Below are 20,100 nucleotides of genomic sequence, written 5' to 3'. Positions count from 1 at the left end.
CTTGATGCAGGACCCAATCCCAGGACCCTGGGATCACAACCTGAGCCGAAGGTCGATGCTCAACTACTGAGCCACCCAGGCATCCCTTGTATGTATATTTTAAGGACAAATACAAATAAAAAACAAGAAACTTAATTTTCCCTGTTGACAGCAAGGGAAGAGATTTCTCTCCCATCCTTTTTCTTAAAGCATTATGCTTTAAGACATTTGTAAGTTGTTCTCTGTCTCTTTGAAATGTGTGTAAGGTCTTTCTTTTTTAAGATTTTGTTTATTTGAGAGAGAGAGAGAGCCAGAGAGAGAGAGAGCGCACAAGCATGGGGAGCAGCAGAGGGAGAAGGAGAGATAAAATCTTAAGCAGACTCCACGCTGGCCTCGGAGCCCCACGTGGGGTGGAATCCCAAGACCCTGAGATCATGACCTGAGCCAAAATCACAGGTTGGATGCTTAACTGACTGAGCTACTCAGGCACCCCAAGAGTGTGAGTTTTTTAGAAGCAAAATCAACCTCTTGTCCAGCTTTATTATCAATAAACATCCTTCTCGAAGAACTGGGAGATATCTCTTTGAAATGGACACATCGGGGATACCTGGGTAGGCTCAGTGGTTTGGCGCCTGCCTTTGGCCCAGGGCGTGATCCTGGAGTCTCGGGATCGAGTCCCACGTCAGGCTCCCTGCATGGAGCCTGCTTCTCCCTCTGGCTGTGTCTCTGCCTCTCTCTCTCTCTCTCTCTCTCTCTCTGTGTGTGTGTGTGTGTCTCTCATGAATAAATAAATAAAATCTTAAAAAATAAAAGAAATAGACACCTCAAGGGGGAGAGCACCTCTGTCTTCCAGTTTCCGTGGGAATGTAGGAGCCTAACTTCGCTGTGCACCTTGCTCTCAACTACACAACGACCTCCTGCCATAAAGACATGAAAGATTGCTTTTCCTCTGGATAAAGACAATTAGCTAATACAGATGGCCACCCAAATTACGAGGTGAATCGAGGACGAATCTGTGACAGATGGCCCTGTCAAGTCCTCTTACCCAAGAACTAGTTATTGTTCATCAGGAAACATGTATGTAATGGACCGAATCTGCTTGGCTATAGAAAAAGGTGAGATTTCCTTCTACCTCTGCAATCTCTTACTGGATAGCCCATGACACGCATGACATTCCATTTTAATGCTTGTTCAGTAATAAAGCTGTTTTCTTTCTCTACTACCATGTGTAGGGATTTTCTAGGTTGGGTGAAGATTTTGTTTTGAATTTTATTTCCCCACAGCAGACACATGTTATTTCTTTGTTCTGAACCATTTGAGAGCAAGCTGCATACACCATGCCCCCTTTCTCTTAAATTTTCAGTGCATATCTCCTAAGAACATTCTCCCAAGAAACCATAGAATTTTCCTGACAAAATTAAGGAAATTCAATATTGATATAAGTACTTTTATCCAATCTACAGTCCATGCTACAATTTTGTCAGTTGTCCCAATCATGCCCTTTATAGCACTTTTCCTCCAGCGTAGGGTCCAGTCCAGGATCACATCTGGCCCTGAATGTCATGTCTTGTTCATCTTTATTTGGAGCAGTACTTCTGTTTTCTGTCTTTTATTGCCATTTTTATTGTCCATTTTATTTATTATTTATTTATTTATTTTTATTATTGCCATTTTTAAAGCATATGGGCCAACTCTTTAACAGAACATCCTTCGATTTGGGTTGTGTGATGGTTCCACATGATTCGATTCAGATTCCTTACATAGCAAACCTGGTTTCCTCTCTGCCCCGCATCTATTTCCTCATCCCAGGGAGATTTCCAAGCAAATCTCACACAGTATCATTTCATCCATAAATACCTCATTCGTTGCATTGCAGTTGGATTTATTCATTTTGGGGTCTTAGCATTACTAGATCCTGTTTAAGAACCCTATAAGTTCTGTTAATTTTTCTCTAAAAAAAATTAATAGAAGAGCTCACTGGAACTGAGTACCTGCGTGGTGTGGGGTAGAGAATTTTGGGGGCAGAGTGATTAAAACCCCCCAAAATTGGTTCTCTATCTTGATTGCTCTGGTGGGTTACACAACTGTGTGCATTTGTCAAAGCTCATAGAACTGTCCAAGAAAGAGGGTGACCCGTACTCCATGTAAGTTATACCTTCATAAGCCTCACTTCAAGCCATCATGAGGAAAAAGAAGTTAAAACCACAGTGAGAGGATATGGACATGCCATAGGACATAGGAGCTGACTCGGCAGCCATTTCCCTGTATTTCCTTAGGGGGGTACCCATCTCTTCTCCATTCTCAGCCCATGTAGGTTAGGGGCTGATCATCCCACCTCTGACCTGGCCACACCTCCTGTGCTCCATGCTCCCTGGCCACAGTGATTGGCTCAAGTTTAGGTCCAAGACTTACACAAACAGCATGTTCCAGTCCTGGGATGATACACGACCAAAGTGGAAAATGGAATTGAAGCTGTGGGATGGAAGCCCAGAAGCTGCTGGGGGCCAGCAAGAGGGGGAGCCTAGCTGAGAATGAGGCCTACTCAGGACGTAAGAAGCAACAGAAGAGAGAAAGAGAGCAGTGAGCTCTGAGGACATGTTTTAAGCTTCTAGCTCCAGCTGTGCCTAAAGTCCACCTTTGGAATTACCAGTTATGAGTCATATATTCCCGTTTTGCTTAATTCAGCCTGAGTTAGTTTATCACTGAAGGAGTGAGCACAATCAGTCAGGCCAGCAGCCAATCAAGTGACCAGGGATTGTTTTCCAGCAGGTACTTTGCTAGGCAGTCTGAAGGAAGGAACCAGAATGGGAGTCAAATGCCTGGCCTGGTCCTTGAGGTGATGGCAACCAGATAGAGCGGGTGAGTGCACTTGGCAAGAAAAGGACAGAAAGCCTCGGGTCTCTGATCGCAAGGATCTCCCGGTTCACCAAGATGAGAGACAATTAAACAAACAAATGGCCTTTGACACAATGTGTGATAAATCCCTAAACGTCTCCTCATTCTAAGTAACGCATTCCCTTGATTCTAACATGTGCATTTCCCTCCCCACATTCTGACATCTCTGAAGGTCGAATATGCCTTGCCATCAGTGGCTCCTTAAGGTGGTGCTCGGCCAGGAAGCATTGATACTGTCCTTGTCGGTTCCCCGGGTGACCTTGAGCACAACTGCTCTACTGCCATCCCTTCAAATGCAATTAGGTACCAGGCATGCTCACGGAACTGCCCTTCTAAATGTCTTTTGCAAGATTACACTGTGATTCAGCACTGGAGTGAAAAGGTGGTTCCCAGGCACAAAGGGCCTGGGGCAGAACGGCAAATGGAAATCTGACATCAGTATAGATAATAAGCAACCTCAGAAGTCGGACTGCAAGTCAGTCCACATCTTCCTGCAGAGGAATAACCACGTGCTTTATGGAAAAGGAAGCAAATGACACGAGGCAGCTTTCAGACTGTGTTATTGTGTGGACAAAGACAGAAGGCAGGTGTGGAGCAGACACCTGGCCCCTGAAGAGGAAGGGGTTAGAAGGTTCCTACGACAACTGTATGTGGCTTCCATTTCCCTTTTCATTTCTACACAAGAAGGTGTATGACAGGAATCGAGGTCTAAATACATCTAAAGGAGAGCTTTTTTGGATAAGAAGTGTAAGTGGTAAGTAAGGATGGTTATGATTTAATAGGCATCATTTATCTTTTCCTTTCCAAGTGGCACATAACACAGTGAGGCCCCCTAGAATGGAGTGTGCTCAGAGTCACTGATTTCTGCTGAATGCTTATTACGGGATGGGGTTCAGGAGGGCAAGCATACAGGTGCACTGTCGAAAGTTCTCTCCATACACAGATCACAAGGTATTAAGGGTGAAATATTGCATAAAGGAAGAGCTACCATATGGGTGCCTGGACGGCTTAGCTGGCTGAGCATCCCACTCTTGATTTCAGCTCATGTCATGATCTTGGGGTCCTGTGATGGAGCCCTGTGTCAGGATCCAAGCTCAGTGGGGAGTCTACTTGGGATTCTCTTTCCCTCTCCCTCTGCCCCTCTCCTCATTTACTCTCTCTCTCTCTCAAATAAATACACACATCTTAAAAAAAAAAAAAAAAAAAAAAAAGGAAAAGCTGGTGCATTACTTACAGCGTCCAGGGGTTTGGATCGTGCCCAGGTCATCACCGTGGATACTAAAATAAACACCTTCCGCTTCTCAAAGTGGTTGACTTCTTCGTTCAGTGCTGTAGGGCCAAAAAATGGAGCAGTTACGTGGATCTACAAAGTCCTCATTTTCTCAGTCACGTGTGGGACCTGGAATTAAGAGAGGTGTCACCTCTGTGCTTCCCTGACCCATCCCCCTGCCCTCACTGTTCTCGGCATTCTCCTTCCAGCCAGCCGAACTCTTCTGCACCCAGCTCACACGTGTAGCCCTCCTTTCTGCCTCCTGGCCGGTAGCACTGTGCTTCTACTTCTACGGGGTGCCAGTGGGAGTATGGATCCTAGCTAGTGTGGACCGGAACACTTCTCGGGCTTGACTGCATCCTTACCGTCATGAGATAGGTGCTACTATTATGTCTGTTTTACAGATGAGGGACCTGAGGTGCAGTTTGTCCAGATCTATGGAGGAGAGGTAGGGGCACAGTCTGATCCAGGCAGCCTGGTGGCAAGGGCAGTGCTCTCCCCAGTAAGCCCAACAGTCAGCCAGCTGCGTGGAGAATGGACCAGGAGGCTCTAGGGGCGTGGGGATGCAAAGGCTCCAATTCAGAAGACAAGAACCCCTCCCTTACGATTTCACAGAAAGCACTCCTGTGTAGCTTGTGATGTTGCAGAAGGAAGGAATTGTGGGTGCGCCCACCCTTCCCACTCCACTTGGCCTGGGGAAGGGAGCCCATCAACGGGCCCTGTGGACTGGGGCCGGAGGGCCTTTGGTAGGATGGGGATGGGTGATGAGGAGCGTTCTGTAGAACAGTGTTCTGTAGAACAGTGGTGGACAGAAGGACGAGCACTTGATTTCTAGAAGGTTTATCACCTCCCAGGGGTGGGGGTGGGGGTGGCTCTCCACACACGGAACCATTAAGTCTCCTTAAATACTTTTGGCATGTGATTCCATTACAATATTTTTCATGACATATGATTTTCCAGAAGATCTAAAGGGAGGTCTAATTAGATTGTCAGAGGAGCTGAGGGACACGGTTGTCATGGCACAATTGTATTCTCATGTGCTGATTCCCTATAGAATCAAAACAATAAAGTGCTGATATCTTGAATCTAATAAGCACGTGGATTCTGACCCTAAGTTGAGAATAGGTTACTGGCTAAAGCGCGAGAACACCACGTCCACAGATTCATCTCTGACTCAAATGTTAATTTTAGTTCCAGTTTCATCTCATTAACCAAAATGGCCTCTTCAATTTCATTTTGCCCTTTTACCCTTTCTGCTCTACTGTGCTCCAGCCTGGCCTATTTTGTGACTGCTTGGCACACTTAGAGGTCCTCAAAATGGGTTATCCTTTCCTTTATGATCATTTTAATGGGCCTAAAATAATCTCCTTGTTCACTTGTGAGCAAGCACATTTTATCCTTATATGCAAATGTTTGCTCTTATTTCTAATACTTTATTCCCTTCTCCCGTGTCATTTTGTCTTCCTTTAATAGCATCGGTGAAAGGCAAGGTTGGAGAATCCTTTTATATTAAAACATTTTAGAATTACTTAATAAAACATTATGAAGAAGTAATACACATCCTTTGCAAACAGCCACAACAACAACAGCAACAAAAACCCACAACACACAAACAGACAAAGAAACCCCAAACAAAAAACAAACCCCAAATCTAAGAATGTGCACACTAGGTCAAACGACAAAATTCCCAAAGCGCCACCAAACCCACCCCCCCAGGTGACCCTGATGGCAGATTGAAGGCCTCTGACTGTCCTTTCTTGCAGACACCAACACTCTGTATCTCAGAAATGAGGTAAGACAGTTAAAACCTCTCCACCAAATAGAGAAGTAAAATTTTCTTAATTATTTAAAGCTCTTTATTAGAAAGAAGAAGGAGGCAGTAAAACACAGTCTCCATTTTAAAGCTCATGAAAGGAGATGCAGCGTCAAAGTCTGGGAAACCATTATGTTCCCTCGAGGAGCAGTGGGGGTCCTATGAGGAGCTGCGGCTCATCTGTCACAGCAGGAGGGCAGGGGCTAATGTCTAAAATTCATAATCAGAGGACAGCAGTGCAGGCATTTTTATGCATTAAAAGGTACACGTGGGTTAAATGAGGTTCCTTTTGGGGCGTAGGGATGGGGTGAAAGGGAAATACATGGAGTCGTACCTTTTTAGTCTAAGCCCTATTGTGCTTTTTATTTATTTTTATTTTATTTAAATATTTTTTTGAGAGACACAGAGAAAGAGCACGAGTGGGAAGGGCAGAGGGAGGAGAGAGAGAGAGAGAGAATCTGTAGCAGACTTCTCTCCCTGAGCATGGAGCCCGACGTGGGGCTCAATCTCACAACCCTGAGATCACGACCTGAGCTGAAACTAAGACTCAGATGCTTAACTGACTGCACCACCCAGGCACCCCAGCCCTACTGTGCCTTTTAATTTTCAAAACATGTCCAGCTTTTATTCCAGAAAAAAACATTTTTTAATTGCAAGAATATATTATATGGAAAAATCAATTTTCAAAGCCTGACACAACATCGGAACTCAATAAACGTGAGCTCTGATTATGATTTTATTTTATTTTTTTTTTCTGATTATGATTTTAAATGGTGCAATTCTTTTAGAAGGTGCAATTATAGTCATCTGTAAATATCTGCAAAGGGACAAAATGCAGAAAGTAGGCTTTCAAAAAAACCTCTGCTTCAAAAGATGATACAATGCTCACATTTTTTATTTGCTTCTCACTGGATGAAATCTAGGCACAAAGTCACAAAAGGGACATCAAGCATTCTCAGCTCCTAAGGAATCCCACACCTCCGCACCCGCAAGACAGCACTTTTCCATCATTTCCCTGAGTGCGGTACAGGCATTCCTGAGGCTCCTCCATTTCTTTGAATTTAAGCCAAAATATTGCTTTCCTGTTGATCTCGTTCAAGGGGTGGCAAAGTCCTGCCTCTTTTTATAATATAAAGTTTTATTGGAACCTAGCTGCATATCCTCGATGGCTGCGTTGCTACAACGGCACCGTACTTGGCTCGAAGGGCCAAAAATATTGATTTACTCTCTGGCCCTTGACAGAAAGCGTTTGCTGACCTCTGATCTAATCCGCCTGGAACAAAAATGCTGATGTGCATAAAACACTGAAATGTAAGGTGGCCCTGTGTCTTTTTGGCTGGCCCGCTGGTCTAGAAGGGTGATCCAGATAAGCCACTTTGCTTTCTCCTTTGCTCCCAACTTAATCAGAGGATGAATCGTCACAGCAACAAATGGCCAAATGTCACCTTGCTGTCTTAGACCTGCGGGCCTTAGAGGTCATGATAGTTTTGAGAGCATTCTAGAAATGCAAACACTCGCCCTGGGCCCTCTCCTGGCCCTTGCTACCAGGGGACCCCCGCTGAATTGAATCAAATCCTGTCTTGTTAAAGGTACATCCCTCATGGATCTGTTTCTCGAGAACCTGCAGTTCTCTGTCCTGCATTACAGTCCCCGGCGTGTGCCTCAGCTCTCCCACGGGACTGCAGGCACTTGGAGGGTGGAAGCTGTCTCATTTGTCCTGGTGTCTTCCCAATGCATTCAACCCCACCGCCTTAAGCAAGGGCCGCAGAATGAACAAAGGGTGAATTTTGAAAGTTACGGTTTCATTTATTTTTTTAATTTTTTTAATTTTTATTTTTTTAAGCTAGATTTATTTATTTATTTATTTATTTATTTATTTATTTATGAGAGAGAGAGGCAGAGACACAGGCAAAGAGAGAAGCAGGCTCCATGCAGGGAGCCTGACATGGGACTCGATCACGGGACTCCAGGATCGCGCCCTGGGCCAAAGGCAGCCGCCAAACTGCTGAGCCACCCAGGGATCCCCTATTTCTTTTTTTTAGGATCAAAACGATTCCGTTCTTGGGAAGCACGCATCGTTTCATTAATTCAACAAGGGGCCATGAAGTCTTGGGTGGCTCTGAGGCTGTGGCAGTCCGGGTAAGCAAACCAGAACCCAAGACTGTAAATGCCGCAAGGTTAGAAAATCAAAACTTGAGGACCACTAACCACGATAGCCAACTAGGCTCTTCCAGGTGGGGCAAATGCTTAAGCTATACCCAAATAATTCCCTTGCTTTGCAATGCCTTTGCTCTGCCAGTGTTTCCCCTGGCTCCTGCTGGAGAACTCCTAACCACTTCCAGAGTGGTGTGCCCTCATGAATCGATTTGTGCTCAAATAAACTCTTGAAGACTTTCATATGCCTCAGCTTCTCTTTTTTTTTTTCCCCAAGATTTTATTTATTTATTCATGAGAGACACACAGAGAGAGGCAGAGACACAGGCAGAGGGAGAAGCAGGCTCCATGCAGGGAGCCCGATGTGGGACTCGATCCCGGGACTCCAGGATCACACCCTGGGCCAAAGGCAGGTGCCAAACCGCTGAGCCACCCAGGGATCCCAAGGTTCTCTTTTTACGCTATCCAAAGGCATCTTCATTAGCCTAATTTCATTTCACATTTTAGATAAGTCTCAGATCGGTTTTTCTCATGCTCCTAATTTGCCTCGTGGTCATTAGATGGCTCTTAGGTTAAATAAGTTGCCGCAAAGCAGGGTCCCTGGTGACAGAAGGGAGCGGTTCACTGACCAGAGACTGCCCAGATGGCCTCCTCAGCTTGCTGTGGGTTCTCAGTGATGTTATAAACAATGACGTCACACTCCAGGAGGCGCATGAGGAGGTCTTCCCGAGAGATGACCTGAAAAAGAGAATTGACAGTCGTTTGTTGCGAGGAGCCGATCTTAATATTTAGTCAGAATGACAACTTTCAAATTAGATTCACTGCAGATGGAAGTGTCCTACAGGAAACATTCGCAGGATTTCTATTTAAAATGAAATGTTGGCTCTCTGCTGTATGTAGTTTCCAAGTAACAAATAAGTCTATGAAAATAGCTGGGAACAGATGATTAAAAAAAAAATGCACGATGATCTTAGGTACTATTTCTGCGGGCTGTTGAAGCTCCAATTCCGAAGGGAAGGATTACAACACACTGGAAGAAAATGTGTGAGGCATTTGAAACTAACTCCAACTCTAGGCAAGATTAGTTATGTGTCATGAATCATTCGGAAGTGCTGATGAGTGATTAATGTGGATTGTTGCACAGTCCTCAAGATGGAATTAATCCGTCCCTCTTAGTAGAGGTAAGGTGCCTTATGACAGTTGACAGTGGGGAATATTTTAAAAATATGGAAACTTTTAATGGGTAAAAATATAAAGTTCTTACATTAGGCAAAAGTAACTTTGGTGATCATTTGTGTTTTGAGTAGTCACTCCTTCCTACGTGGATGCCAGCACGGTCCCTAGGACTCCTGCACCATGGGCACGTATTACCAGAACCGTGAGAGGATCCTGCATTTCCAAATCAGGATTTGCATTTGCTATTACTTCAGTTACCGGGAGGATCAGAGATGCCCCCACAGTTCTTTGACCGGTTGCTTTAAAGCAGAACATTTCAGATCAGACGCGGTCTCTCACCACATACCTTGGTTAGAGAACAAAAGCAAAGTGAATGCCTTTCCATATAAAGAGAGGACCACCCTGGCAGGGTTAATGCATCCCTGCTAAACCCACTGCTGCAGACAGCCAGGTTCCCTAAGGCCTTTTGCATCTAGCTGTACTCACTCCTGAGGGCTGCTGTCACTTAGTGTCACAAACGGAGTGGCTTAAATAACGGAAATCCACGTCCCACAGTCTGGGGGCTGCAAGTGTTGGTGTTTGTGATTGTAAGGCTCCGGACTGCTGCAGCCTTGCTGCCAGGCTGCGAATGAAGTCACCCTTAGAGGAAGGCAGAGCCCAGGATGGGGTAGGAAAAGCAGCAGCTGCCCCTGGATCATGCCAGCCCTGAAGCTGTATCTTTCTTTAGACCACCAGCCACATAAACTGAAGAATTTCCTTATTTACTAAGCCAGTTTATGTTGCCTTTTCCCCCTAGGATTTGCAACCCCAAACAGCCCAAACTGTTAAAGAGAACAAGGTCTTGAATAAAAATGAGGAGGAAGGCACCCGCATGGCTCAGTCGATTAAGCGTCTGCCTTTGGCTCAGGTCATGATCCTGAGGTCCTGGGATCGAGTCCTGCATTGGGCTCCCTGCCCAGTGGGGAGTCTGCTTCTCCTTCTGTCCCTAGCCCCTGCTCATGCTGTTTTTCATGCTCTCAAATAAATAAATAAATAAAATCTTTTTAAAAAACTAAATAAAAACAAGGAGGCTAAAAGACAGAGTGGTCTTGCAGAGGAGTATAATAAATTTGATTTGGGGTACGCTGATTCAGAAATGCCGGCAGGACTCCTGGGGGAGGGCGCCAGAGGGCAGCTGGGTTTGGAGGTCAACAGGGCTGGCAACAGATTTGAATGGCATTGCCTCCTATAGGGGCGCTGAAGCCATAGGACTGGACAAGATTTAGGAGGGATGTCCATTAGGAGAAAGGAGAGTGCTGTGGGGAAAACTGAATTTAAAGGGGGCCTCCAGGGATGCCTGGGTGGCTAAGTGGTTGAGCGTACGCCTTTGACTAAGGGTGTGATCCCAGGGTCCTGGGATCAAGTCCCGCACTGGACTCCCTGCAGGGAGCCTGCTTCTCCCTCTGCCTGGGTCTCTGCCTCTTTCTCTGCATCTCTCATGAATAAATAAAATCTTTTTCTTTTTTTTTTTTAAAAAGCAGCCTCAGATGCACAAGGGAAGTCAGGGTGTGAAGGCAGCAGAAAGGGGAAGGAGACTTTCTCCTGGAAGCCAGGGAAGACAGGACTTTGGGAATTAGGAGCTCACTGGTGACACTGGCCAGGGCCTTTCCTGTGATGTGGTAGGGACAGAGCCTGATGGCATTGGGCTGACAAATGACCAGGGGAGTGCAGGAGTGAGCCTGGCAAGGGTGCAGTGGTAGCAAGGGCTGGGGGCGGGGGCGCAGAGGAAGAGGCCTGTAGCCAGCAGGGAGGCCAAATGCTATTCTCAAAGGGCTGATGGTTATACTCTGTGTGACCCCAATAGACAATAACCATGTCAACCATGAAGGGTGACATGTGTGATGATGTAGGCGAGTAAAGCTGCTATGGGAGTACAAGAAAAGAGCTCGGAGGCCAAACGAGGCGTGGGGAAGAAATGGGAAACACTGAGGGCTTCCTGGAGGAGGTGACATCCTGCGTGCAATCTCGATGAATAGGCCCGGGGTGGGGTTGGAAGAGGACAGGCTGTTGCAGGATGCGGTGCGTGCAAAGCCAGACGGTAGGGTCTGAAGAGCGGCAGGCAGGGTGATGAGAGGTGTCTCTTCTCATCCTCTCAGGGATGTCTAAATGTCTCATGAGGATGATTGCGTTGCATCTGTCACGGGGAAGCAGTGAAACCACTGGAGAAATGTAAAGATGGGTCGAAATTTAGATGGACATACTAGTGCTTCAGCAAGACTTGGCTTTTTTTTTTTTTCAAGATTTTATTTATTTATTTATTCATGGGAGACACAGAGAGAGAGAGAGGCAGAGACACAGGCAGAGGGAGAAGCAGGCTCCATGCAGGGAGCCCGACGTGGGACTCGATTCCGGGACTCCAGGGTCACGCCCTGGACTGAAGGCAGGTGCTCAGCCACTGAGCCACCAGGTGACCTTTTTTTTTTTTTTTTTTTTTAAGGCTTGGCTTTAGACTGAACATTTTTCTCTTCTTCATTCTTGCAGCCTCCCTCCCCCCCTTTATTTGCTTTTCTATAGAATCCTTTGTTCCAGGAACTTGGTATCGGTATCGATATTGACGTCCTGTTGACCTCAACGTGTACTTAGCACCGAGACTGGCGCCAGCGCTGTCAGGAGACCACCTTGACGGGAGGAGGCAGGCTGGCAGCCCCGACCCGGACCCTTCACATGTGCTGTTTTCCTGTAAAACCTCTCAGCCTTTTGCCCCCAGTGGGTCTGCAGGGTTTTTTCCATTTTTTCAAGTTTTTATTTAAACTCCAGTTGGTTGACATACACTGTAAAATTAGTTTCAGGTGCAGGATTTCTTGATTCTTCACTTACATGTGACACCCAGTGCACATCATGGCAAGTGCCTCCCCTTAACGCCCATCACCCAGTTGCCCCATCCCTCCACCCACCTCCCCTCCAGCAACCCTCAGTTTCTCTTCTATAGTTAACAGTCTGTTTTCTGGTTTGCTTCTCTTTCTCCAACCCCCCTCCCCTGGGTTCATCTGTTTTGTTTCTTAAATTCCACATGTGAGTGAGCTCATATGGTATTTGTTTTTCTCTGACAGACTTATTTCGCTTAGCATGATACTCTCTAGCTCCAACCACGTTGTTGTAAATGGCAAGATTTCGTTCCTTTGGATGGCTGAGTAATATTCCAGTGTATTTATATACCACATCTTCTTTATGCATTCACCTGTCCATGGACATTTGGGCCCTCTCCATAATTTGGCTCTCGTAGATAATGCTGCTATGAACACTGGATGCATATATCTCTTGGAATCTGTATTTTTTGCATCCTATGGGTAAATGCCTAGTAGTGCACTTGCTGGCTTGTAGAGTAATTCTATTTTTAACTTTTTGAGCAAACTCCGTAGTGTTTTCCAGAGTGGCTGCACCTCTTTGCATCCCCACTAACAGTGCATGAGGGTTCCCCCTTCTCTGCATCCTCACCAACATCTGGTATTTCCTGCGCTGTGGATTTTAGTCATTCTGACATATCGGAGGTATCTTATTGTGGTTTTGACTTGTATCGCCCTCATGATGAGCGATGTTGAGCATCTTTTCATGTGCCTGTTAGCCATCTGGATGTCTTCTTTGGAAAAATGTCGGTTCACATCTTCTGCCCGTTTTTAAACTGGGTCTGCAGTTTTGAAGGCATTAGCCTGTTGCAGCCTCCTTTGCCTGGCAAAGTAATAAAACTATTGTTCCTCTTTATCCCCAAATTCTGTCTTCATGTAATATTTCACCTCCAGAGCACAGAGGTAGGTTTTCAACGACAGTAGCACTGTTGCTCAATAAGCCAGCAATATCTATTACTATTGAGTGGTTTATTACCAAAGGAGGTTTTTCTTTCACAGAAAGTACCCACTGGACCCAGGGTAGTTGGGTAATGTAGAATCATATACATTCTATTTTATTTTTTAAAGACTTTATTTATTTATTCATAAGAGACACACACACAGAGAGAGAGAGAGAGAGAGAGAGGCAGAGATACAGGCAGAGGGAGAAGCAAGCTCCATGCTGGGAGCCTGATGTGGGACTCGATCCCGGGACCCCAGGATCATGCCCAGGGCTGAAGGCAGATGCTCAACCACTGAGCCGCCAGGCGTCCCAAGGGTCAGATGCATTTTAAACACAGTTTGGAAATTTTGGGAAGAAGTAGAGGGAGAGAGAAAATCTTAAGCAGGCTCTGTGCTGTGTACAGCACAGAGCCTGACACAGGTCTCAATCTCACAACCCTGAGATCATGACCTGAGCCGAAATTAAGAATCTGATGCTTAACAGACTGAGCCACCCCAGCGCCCTAAGATTAGAAATTTTATGAGTCTAAAAGTCCAGATTAGATCCATCCCTTCCAAGAATATCTAATTTAAATTCTTTGCTCCAGGCAAGGCAAACATTTAAAGTAGAGACGATGGTGGTCCTCCGTCAGAGGAGAAACACCTGTCTCCACCTGTCCCTCACCCACTCCCACCCCCATGTTTGTGGAAGAGAGAAGGAGAAGCAAAGAATAAGAGCATAGTGTGAAGGTGTAGGAGCCCAGGTGACTCTGCCCTTGGGTCTCCTCTTAGCAAAAGCCACCAGGACTTACATCGTATGTCTCCAGGGCAAAGTCGGGCCGAATGCTTTCGAGCTTGGAGAGCGTGCCCACAATCTGGAACATGCCTTCCTTCAGTTTGGCTGATGAGGCTTCAGGCATGGTTGACTTATTTTCATCTTCTTCCTCCTCCTCCTCTGTAATTTCTTCGAGAGAAGCCCCAACTACACAGTTAGACAGAAACTGCAAGAAAACACACAGTGACTAAGAAAATGCTAAGAACAACTTAAAGTGAGGGCAGTCGGTGAAATGATTCTAAAAACTGACTTCTCTTGAGGGTTTGCAAGAGCCAGTGTGTTGTACGTTGTTCTCTTGCTAAAATTAACAATAACCACAGTGACATGGTGAAGTGGGTACTGTTAGGACGCTCTATTTTTATGGATGAGGAACTCAGGCTCAGAGGGCTTAAAGAATGTGGTTAAGGGGGCACCTGGGAGGCTCAGTGGTTGAGAGTCTGCCTTTGGCTCAGGTCGTGATCTCAGGGTCCCAGGATCGAGTCCCGCATCTGGATCCCTGCATGGAGCCTGCTTCTTCCTCTGCCTGTCTCTGCCTCTCTCTCTGTGTCTCTCATGAATAGATGGATAGAGTCTTAAAAAAAAAAAAAGAAAAAAAAAAAGAATGTGGTAAGGACATTCCCTGCTCTGGCAACAGGCTGGGCAGGGCTGCAGTCACTATATTGGTCTTATCTCATAGAAATGTAGAAATGGAAATACTATCCACTCAGGTCAATTAAATTGGCTCGTAGCTACAGTAACAGAAGCAAAAAGAAACCAGTGAAATGAATTTAAATAATGTTTTATTTAGCCCAACAGATTTGAAATATTACTAATTTAACATGTAATCGATACAAAAATGATTAATGAGAACCTTTAGGGTCCTTTTTGTTTATACTAAGTCTTTGAAATGCAGTGTGCACTTCACACTGAGCTCAGGCACGGTTCCCTTTGGACTTGCCACATTGGAAGATTCAATAGCCACATGTGGTCCTCAGTGGCTACCTTAATGACTAATGAAATAGAATCAAGCTGGCAAAAAGCAAAAACAAAACCCCAAAACCAAAGAGGGGCGCCTGGGTGGTTCAGTCAGTTAAGTGTGTGACTCCTGATTTCAGCTCAGGTCATGATCTCAGGATCATGAGATCAATCGAGCTTCCACTACTGGCCTCTGTGCTGGGCATGGAGCCTGCTTAAGATTCTCTCTCTCTCTCCCCCCCCCTGCCCCTTCCCCCTCACCTTGCTAGAATGTGATCTCTCTCTCTCTCAAAAGGAAAAAAAAAAAAAAGAATAAGGTTGGCAAAGTTCTGTTTCTTATTTACACAAGTTATCCTTGGGAATGATTTTGTAATGTTTAAGTTTCATATATACATATGTGCATATATATTATATACATATATACTTACACGTTTATCATTATTTATATATAAATAATGATTTCATTTTAATTTGCAATTTAAGCATCTGTAAGTAATCATGGCATTATCACATGTTGGGAGGAAAAAAAAAATACCGAAACCAAACAAACCAGAAGTCCCACCTCATTTATTTCGATAAAAATCAGTTTGAGTTCGTAATGCAAGATTATCAGGTTCGACCACTTATGGGAATATATTTCTTCCAAGTATGTCATATATTTTCATTTCTTGCTCAAACATACATATTCAATTTTATTATCCCACTTCCCAAAGACACTGATGTCCGGCTGTAAGGAACTTCCCAGAGATTGCACGGGCAGGGTGGGGTGCAACTAGACCTTCTGATCCCCAAGGCAGCATGTGTGCCACAACTGCCACCCTATTCTCTCCCAGGGATGAGTGGGGGAGAGGCACCGGGGGCAGGGGACCTGGTGGTGTTGCGCAGCTGGGTGGGGGGGCCTGAAGACTAGAGACCCAGCCTCCATTTCTTTTAAATGCTCCATATCCCCACTCCCCTGTTGCTTGCTATGGAGAACAATTCCCTAAAATTTTGGAATTAGAGATCCAAAATTTTGGAACTAGTCAAGGAATAACCGAAAAATTCTGTCATTGATAAGCTTTTGGACAAGATCTCTACACACTAAAAGAAAATGGTTTGTTCTAAAAATACTATGCTGTAAAAAAATAATCAGAGCTCAAAAGAGGGTAAAGGAAAAGGTAAATTCTCTTGCCTCCCACCATCCTAATCTCAATCAGGACACCTCCCTTTTTAAAATAATCCAGGGGGGACCTGGGTGGCTCAGTCCGTTAAGCACTAAGCACCCAACTGTTGATTTCGGCTCAGGTCATGATCTCAGAGTCGTGGGATCCAGTCCCACGTGGGCCTTATGCTCTGCACTGTGTCGGCTTGTTCCTCTCCGTTTGCTCTTCCCAGTCCCCCCACCCCCTTAAACAAATACAACCTTTAAAAAAAAAAATCCAATAGTTTTCATTGGAGCTAGAATATAAACCAAACTCCTGACCCTCCTCCTCACCCCCATTCTGGATCCTGCTTTGTTAATTTATGCAACAGAAATCACTGGAGTTCTGATCACACGTGGGGCAGCAGTTAGCTGCTAGGCAGGGCCACCTTCTGACTTTCATGGGCCCTTTTCTCCAAGAAAAAAAATACTAAAAATTTTATTTTGGGGCATCTGGGTAGCTCAGTTGGTTAAGCATCTGCCTTCGGCTCAGGTCTTGATCTTAGGATCCTGGGATCAAGTCCTGCATTGGGCTCCCTGCTCAGCGGGGAGCCCTCCACACCCACTCTCTCTTTCTCTGCTCCTCCCCCCGGCCCCCTACTTGTGTTCTCTCTCTCTGTCAAATAAACAAATAAAAATCTTAAAAATAAATAAAAATTGTATTTCATGACTGTATTGCCCCTGAAGACCCATAATCTTTGGCTCTAAAATTTCATTTGCTTCCTCCTGATTTTAAAAGAAAAAAATTTTAAACCATTTTTCTTTCTTCTTTTTTAAGATTTTATTTATTTATTCATGAGAGACACAGAGAGAGGCAGAGACACAGCAGAGGGAGAAGCAGGCTCGCTGCGGGGAGCCCAATGCAGGACTCGATCCTGGGACTCCAGGATCACACCCTGGGCTGAACGCAGACACTTGACCGCTGAGCCACCAGGGCGTCCCTGATTTTAAAAGATATTAAGACATTTTTGTGGGCCGCCAAGTTTTGTGGGCTCTGGGCACTGTGCCTGCTGGCCGGGGGCCCCGATTTCCTGCACCCTCACCTCCCTGTCCTCCGACTCCCACCTCAGAACCTCTGCCTCTGCTGTGCCCTGAGCCCTGGCTCCTCTGGCTCGATCCTCATCTAAAGGTTGAGGTTAAGGCCAGCTTTAAGGAGAGCACTTTCTGAGACTTGAAAGCAGCTGCCGTCTCGCACCAGCCAATCTTCTCTCTTTCTTTCAAAGTACCTATCACAATAGAAATGCTGCATTTGCTCAAAAAATTGTGACTCCTTCCAGAGAGGCAAGGTCATCAAAGACAGCACCTGCTTTCTTATCCACTGTGTAGTTCTCTATGCCTGCTACTCAGCAGGTGTTCATGAAGGTATGAGGCAGTAATAGTGATGTGTCTTGTCTATATTTTGAGACTTTTTTTTTTTACTTTAGTTTTTAAAAAAGATTTATTTATTTGAGAGAGAGAGAATGGAGGGAGGGGCCCAGAGAGAATCTTCAAACAGACTCCCCGTAGGGTGTGGAGCTCACTATCCTGAGATCATGAGCTGAGCTGAAACCAAGAGTTGGAAGCTCAATCGACTGAGCCACCCAGGTGTCTCTATTTTGAGACATTTCCTGTGAATAGATCATCTCTATTTATTTTTATTTTTTGATCATCTCTATTTATTTATCTACCTACCTATATTCTATTTGTATCTATCTTTTTGAAAGACATGAATCACTACATACCACATCTGTCTTTTTAATGCTTCCTCTCTTTAAATAATTTTTTTTTTTTTACTGTATTTTTTCATTTTGTCTCCTGGTTCTTTCTCAGCCCCCCTTACTTTTCCAGTAATGTAGAAGATAGAGCATGTATTTTTAGTCTCTTGCAGTAGATACATATTATATACGATGGACATACTGTTAAAAAGACAAAATTCCACTGAGAACACTTGAAGATATAATTGCCTTTACTAAGTCATGAATTGAGCAGCCACTCCATCTAGCAAGCTAGGGAGCTCTGAGAAGCTGCTCAAAATGGAAAGTTTTTATAGGAAGGAGGGTGGGGTGAGGAGTTATTAGCACAAAAAGAAAGGATTGTTTTAGCTAGGTCACCTTGCCTTAGGGAAGAGGGGAGTCTAACGCAGATTGCTTCATCTTCCTTTGGGGAATGGAGAGAGCCTTGTGACAGATAACTCATGGGTGCCAACCAGGGAATTCCAGACTGATTGTGTTAAAATTCCACTCCTGGAGAGGTTGAAACTACAGTGGAGTCTAGGTTTGCTGTCCTGAGGGCAAATGACTCCACCATGGGCCCTCGTGGCTTCCTTTTTAACAACACCATCACGTATAAATACATGTTATTGCATGCCATATATACAATATCCTATTTTTACATATAAATGATCTTCCTAAATCTCTATTTTTTTTTTGGACTGATCAACTTTAGATGGTGTACTGGGTTGAATAGTGGTCCCCTACTCCCTTCCCATCCCCCATTTGGAAATTGGGTCTTTGCAGATGTAATCAAGTTAAAATGAGGTCATATTGGATTAGAGTGGGCTCTAATCTAATGACTGGTGTCCTAACAAGGGGGAAATTTGGCCAGAGAGACCCTTGAGGAGAACCCCATGGGAAGGCAGAGGCCGAGGTTGGAGTGATGAGTCTACAAGCCAAGAGGTGTGAGAATTGCCGGCAAGCACCTGAATCTTCCTCACAGATTTTATAAGGCACCAACACTTTGCCAACACTTTGACTCCAGGCTTCTGGCCTCCAGAACCAAGACAGAATAAAGTGTGTTGTTTTAAGCCACCCAGCGTAAGGTAATTTGTGATCACAGCCCCAGGAAACCAGTACAGGTGGTATAGGCTGTGGCCACATCCTATTTTAGGAAGCCTATGTTGTCTGAAAATGCGATCATTAGCCTCAGAGAAGTCCGCCCCGGGGAGGTTGCGCTTCTGTGTAGCTCTGGAGGGTAGGGTTGAGATGAAGGAGTCCTGCGGGCAAGTGATAAAATTATGGCTTCTTTTGATTACTGAGTATTTTAAGATGAAGGGCCTCGGGATCCCCTCCTAGAATAATATCCTCACTTCTCAGGGCTAAAGATGAAGGGTGGGGAGTTTAGTGGGACTCGGGGCCCAAACAGCGCCTGGCACATAATAGACCCTCAAACTGTATGTTGAAGGGATGGACGAATGAATACGCTTGGTTGGGCCACATAACCACTGGACTTACCTGCCGGTTGCCTGCCTAGATGCGGTGCGTGGGGAAGGAGAACCGGAGGCCTGGGCTCTGGGTCCAGGTCAGGCTCCCAACTTCCTATGTGAACTGAGGCAAGTTCCTTCCTCCCTCTGAGCCTCAGTTTCCTTTCATTAACGGGGGAGGAGCCAGCGCTGGACTGGCCATCTCCAGACACCTGGGCTTCCAGCTGGGGCTCTGCGTGAGGACTGGTACCCGGGACACGAGGGACCCTCCTTTCGGAAAGGCTGTGGCGCGGACTCTCCCTGGGTTCGGGGGGCTCGGGAGCTGCGGGCGGGGGGCTGCGGGAGGGGGGCTCGGGGCTTGGAGCTGGGGCAGGGGGCTGGGGCGGGGGGCTCAGGAGCTGGGGCTGGGGGCTGCGGGAGGGGGGCTCGGGGCTTGGAGCTGGGGCGGGGGGCTCAGGAGCTGGGGCTGGGGGCTGCGGGAGGGGGGCTCGGGGCTTGGAGCTGGGGCGGGGGGCTCAGGAGCTGGGGCTGGGGGCTGCAGGAGGGGGGCTGGGGCTTGGAGCTGGGGCAGGGGGCTGGGGCGAGGGGCTCAGGAGCTGGGGGCCTGGGGGCCGCGGGAGGGGGGCTCGGGAGCTGGGGGCCTGGGTGTTGGGGGCGGGGCGCTGGGGCCGCGGGCTGGGGCTCGGCTCTGACCCGCCGCCGCTCACCTTCCCGATGTTCCCGCTGCTGTATGAATCCAGGTGGTTTACAAACACCCTCTGGACGCGGATAACTTTCTCGGTGGCTGCAGTAACTTCCTCCTCCTCAGCCATGGCGGGAGCCCCACTGGTTGCTAAGGAGGAAGCGTCCGTCTGGTTGCCAAG

General features: G+C 46.2%; 1 protein-coding gene across 3 annotated transcripts in view; it reads right to left on the bottom strand.

Moving 5' to 3' along the window:
- The window catches only part of AK7 (adenylate kinase 7), a 76,957-nt gene extending 56,857 nt beyond the window's left edge, over positions 1–20,100 (bottom strand). For 2 of the 3 annotated variants that reach the window (XM_038545671.1, XM_038545672.1), the window contains exons 1-4: positions 19,945–20,100; positions 13,903–14,091; positions 8,741–8,849; positions 4,109–4,203 (exon numbers count right to left, since the gene is read on the bottom strand). In XM_038545671.1, the coding sequence (XP_038401599.1) occupies positions 4,109–4,203; positions 8,741–8,849; positions 13,903–14,091; positions 19,945–20,049 (498 nt within the window). In that variant the 5' untranslated portion in view covers positions 20,050–20,100. Of the gene's footprint in view, positions 1–4,108; positions 4,204–8,740; positions 8,850–13,902; positions 14,092–14,338; positions 14,402–19,944 lie in introns of those variants that run through there. The other variant, XM_038545673.1, reaches the window with a different exon arrangement.

The sequence above is a fragment of the Canis lupus genome, chromosome 8 (genome assembly GCF_011100685.1).
Source record: "Canis lupus familiaris isolate Mischka breed German Shepherd chromosome 8, alternate assembly UU_Cfam_GSD_1.0, whole genome shotgun sequence".
Taxonomy (NCBI): domain Eukaryota; kingdom Metazoa; phylum Chordata; class Mammalia; order Carnivora; family Canidae; genus Canis; species Canis lupus.
Note: the sequence above shows the minus strand (reverse complement) of the source record. Positions and strands in the feature narration are given on the sequence as shown.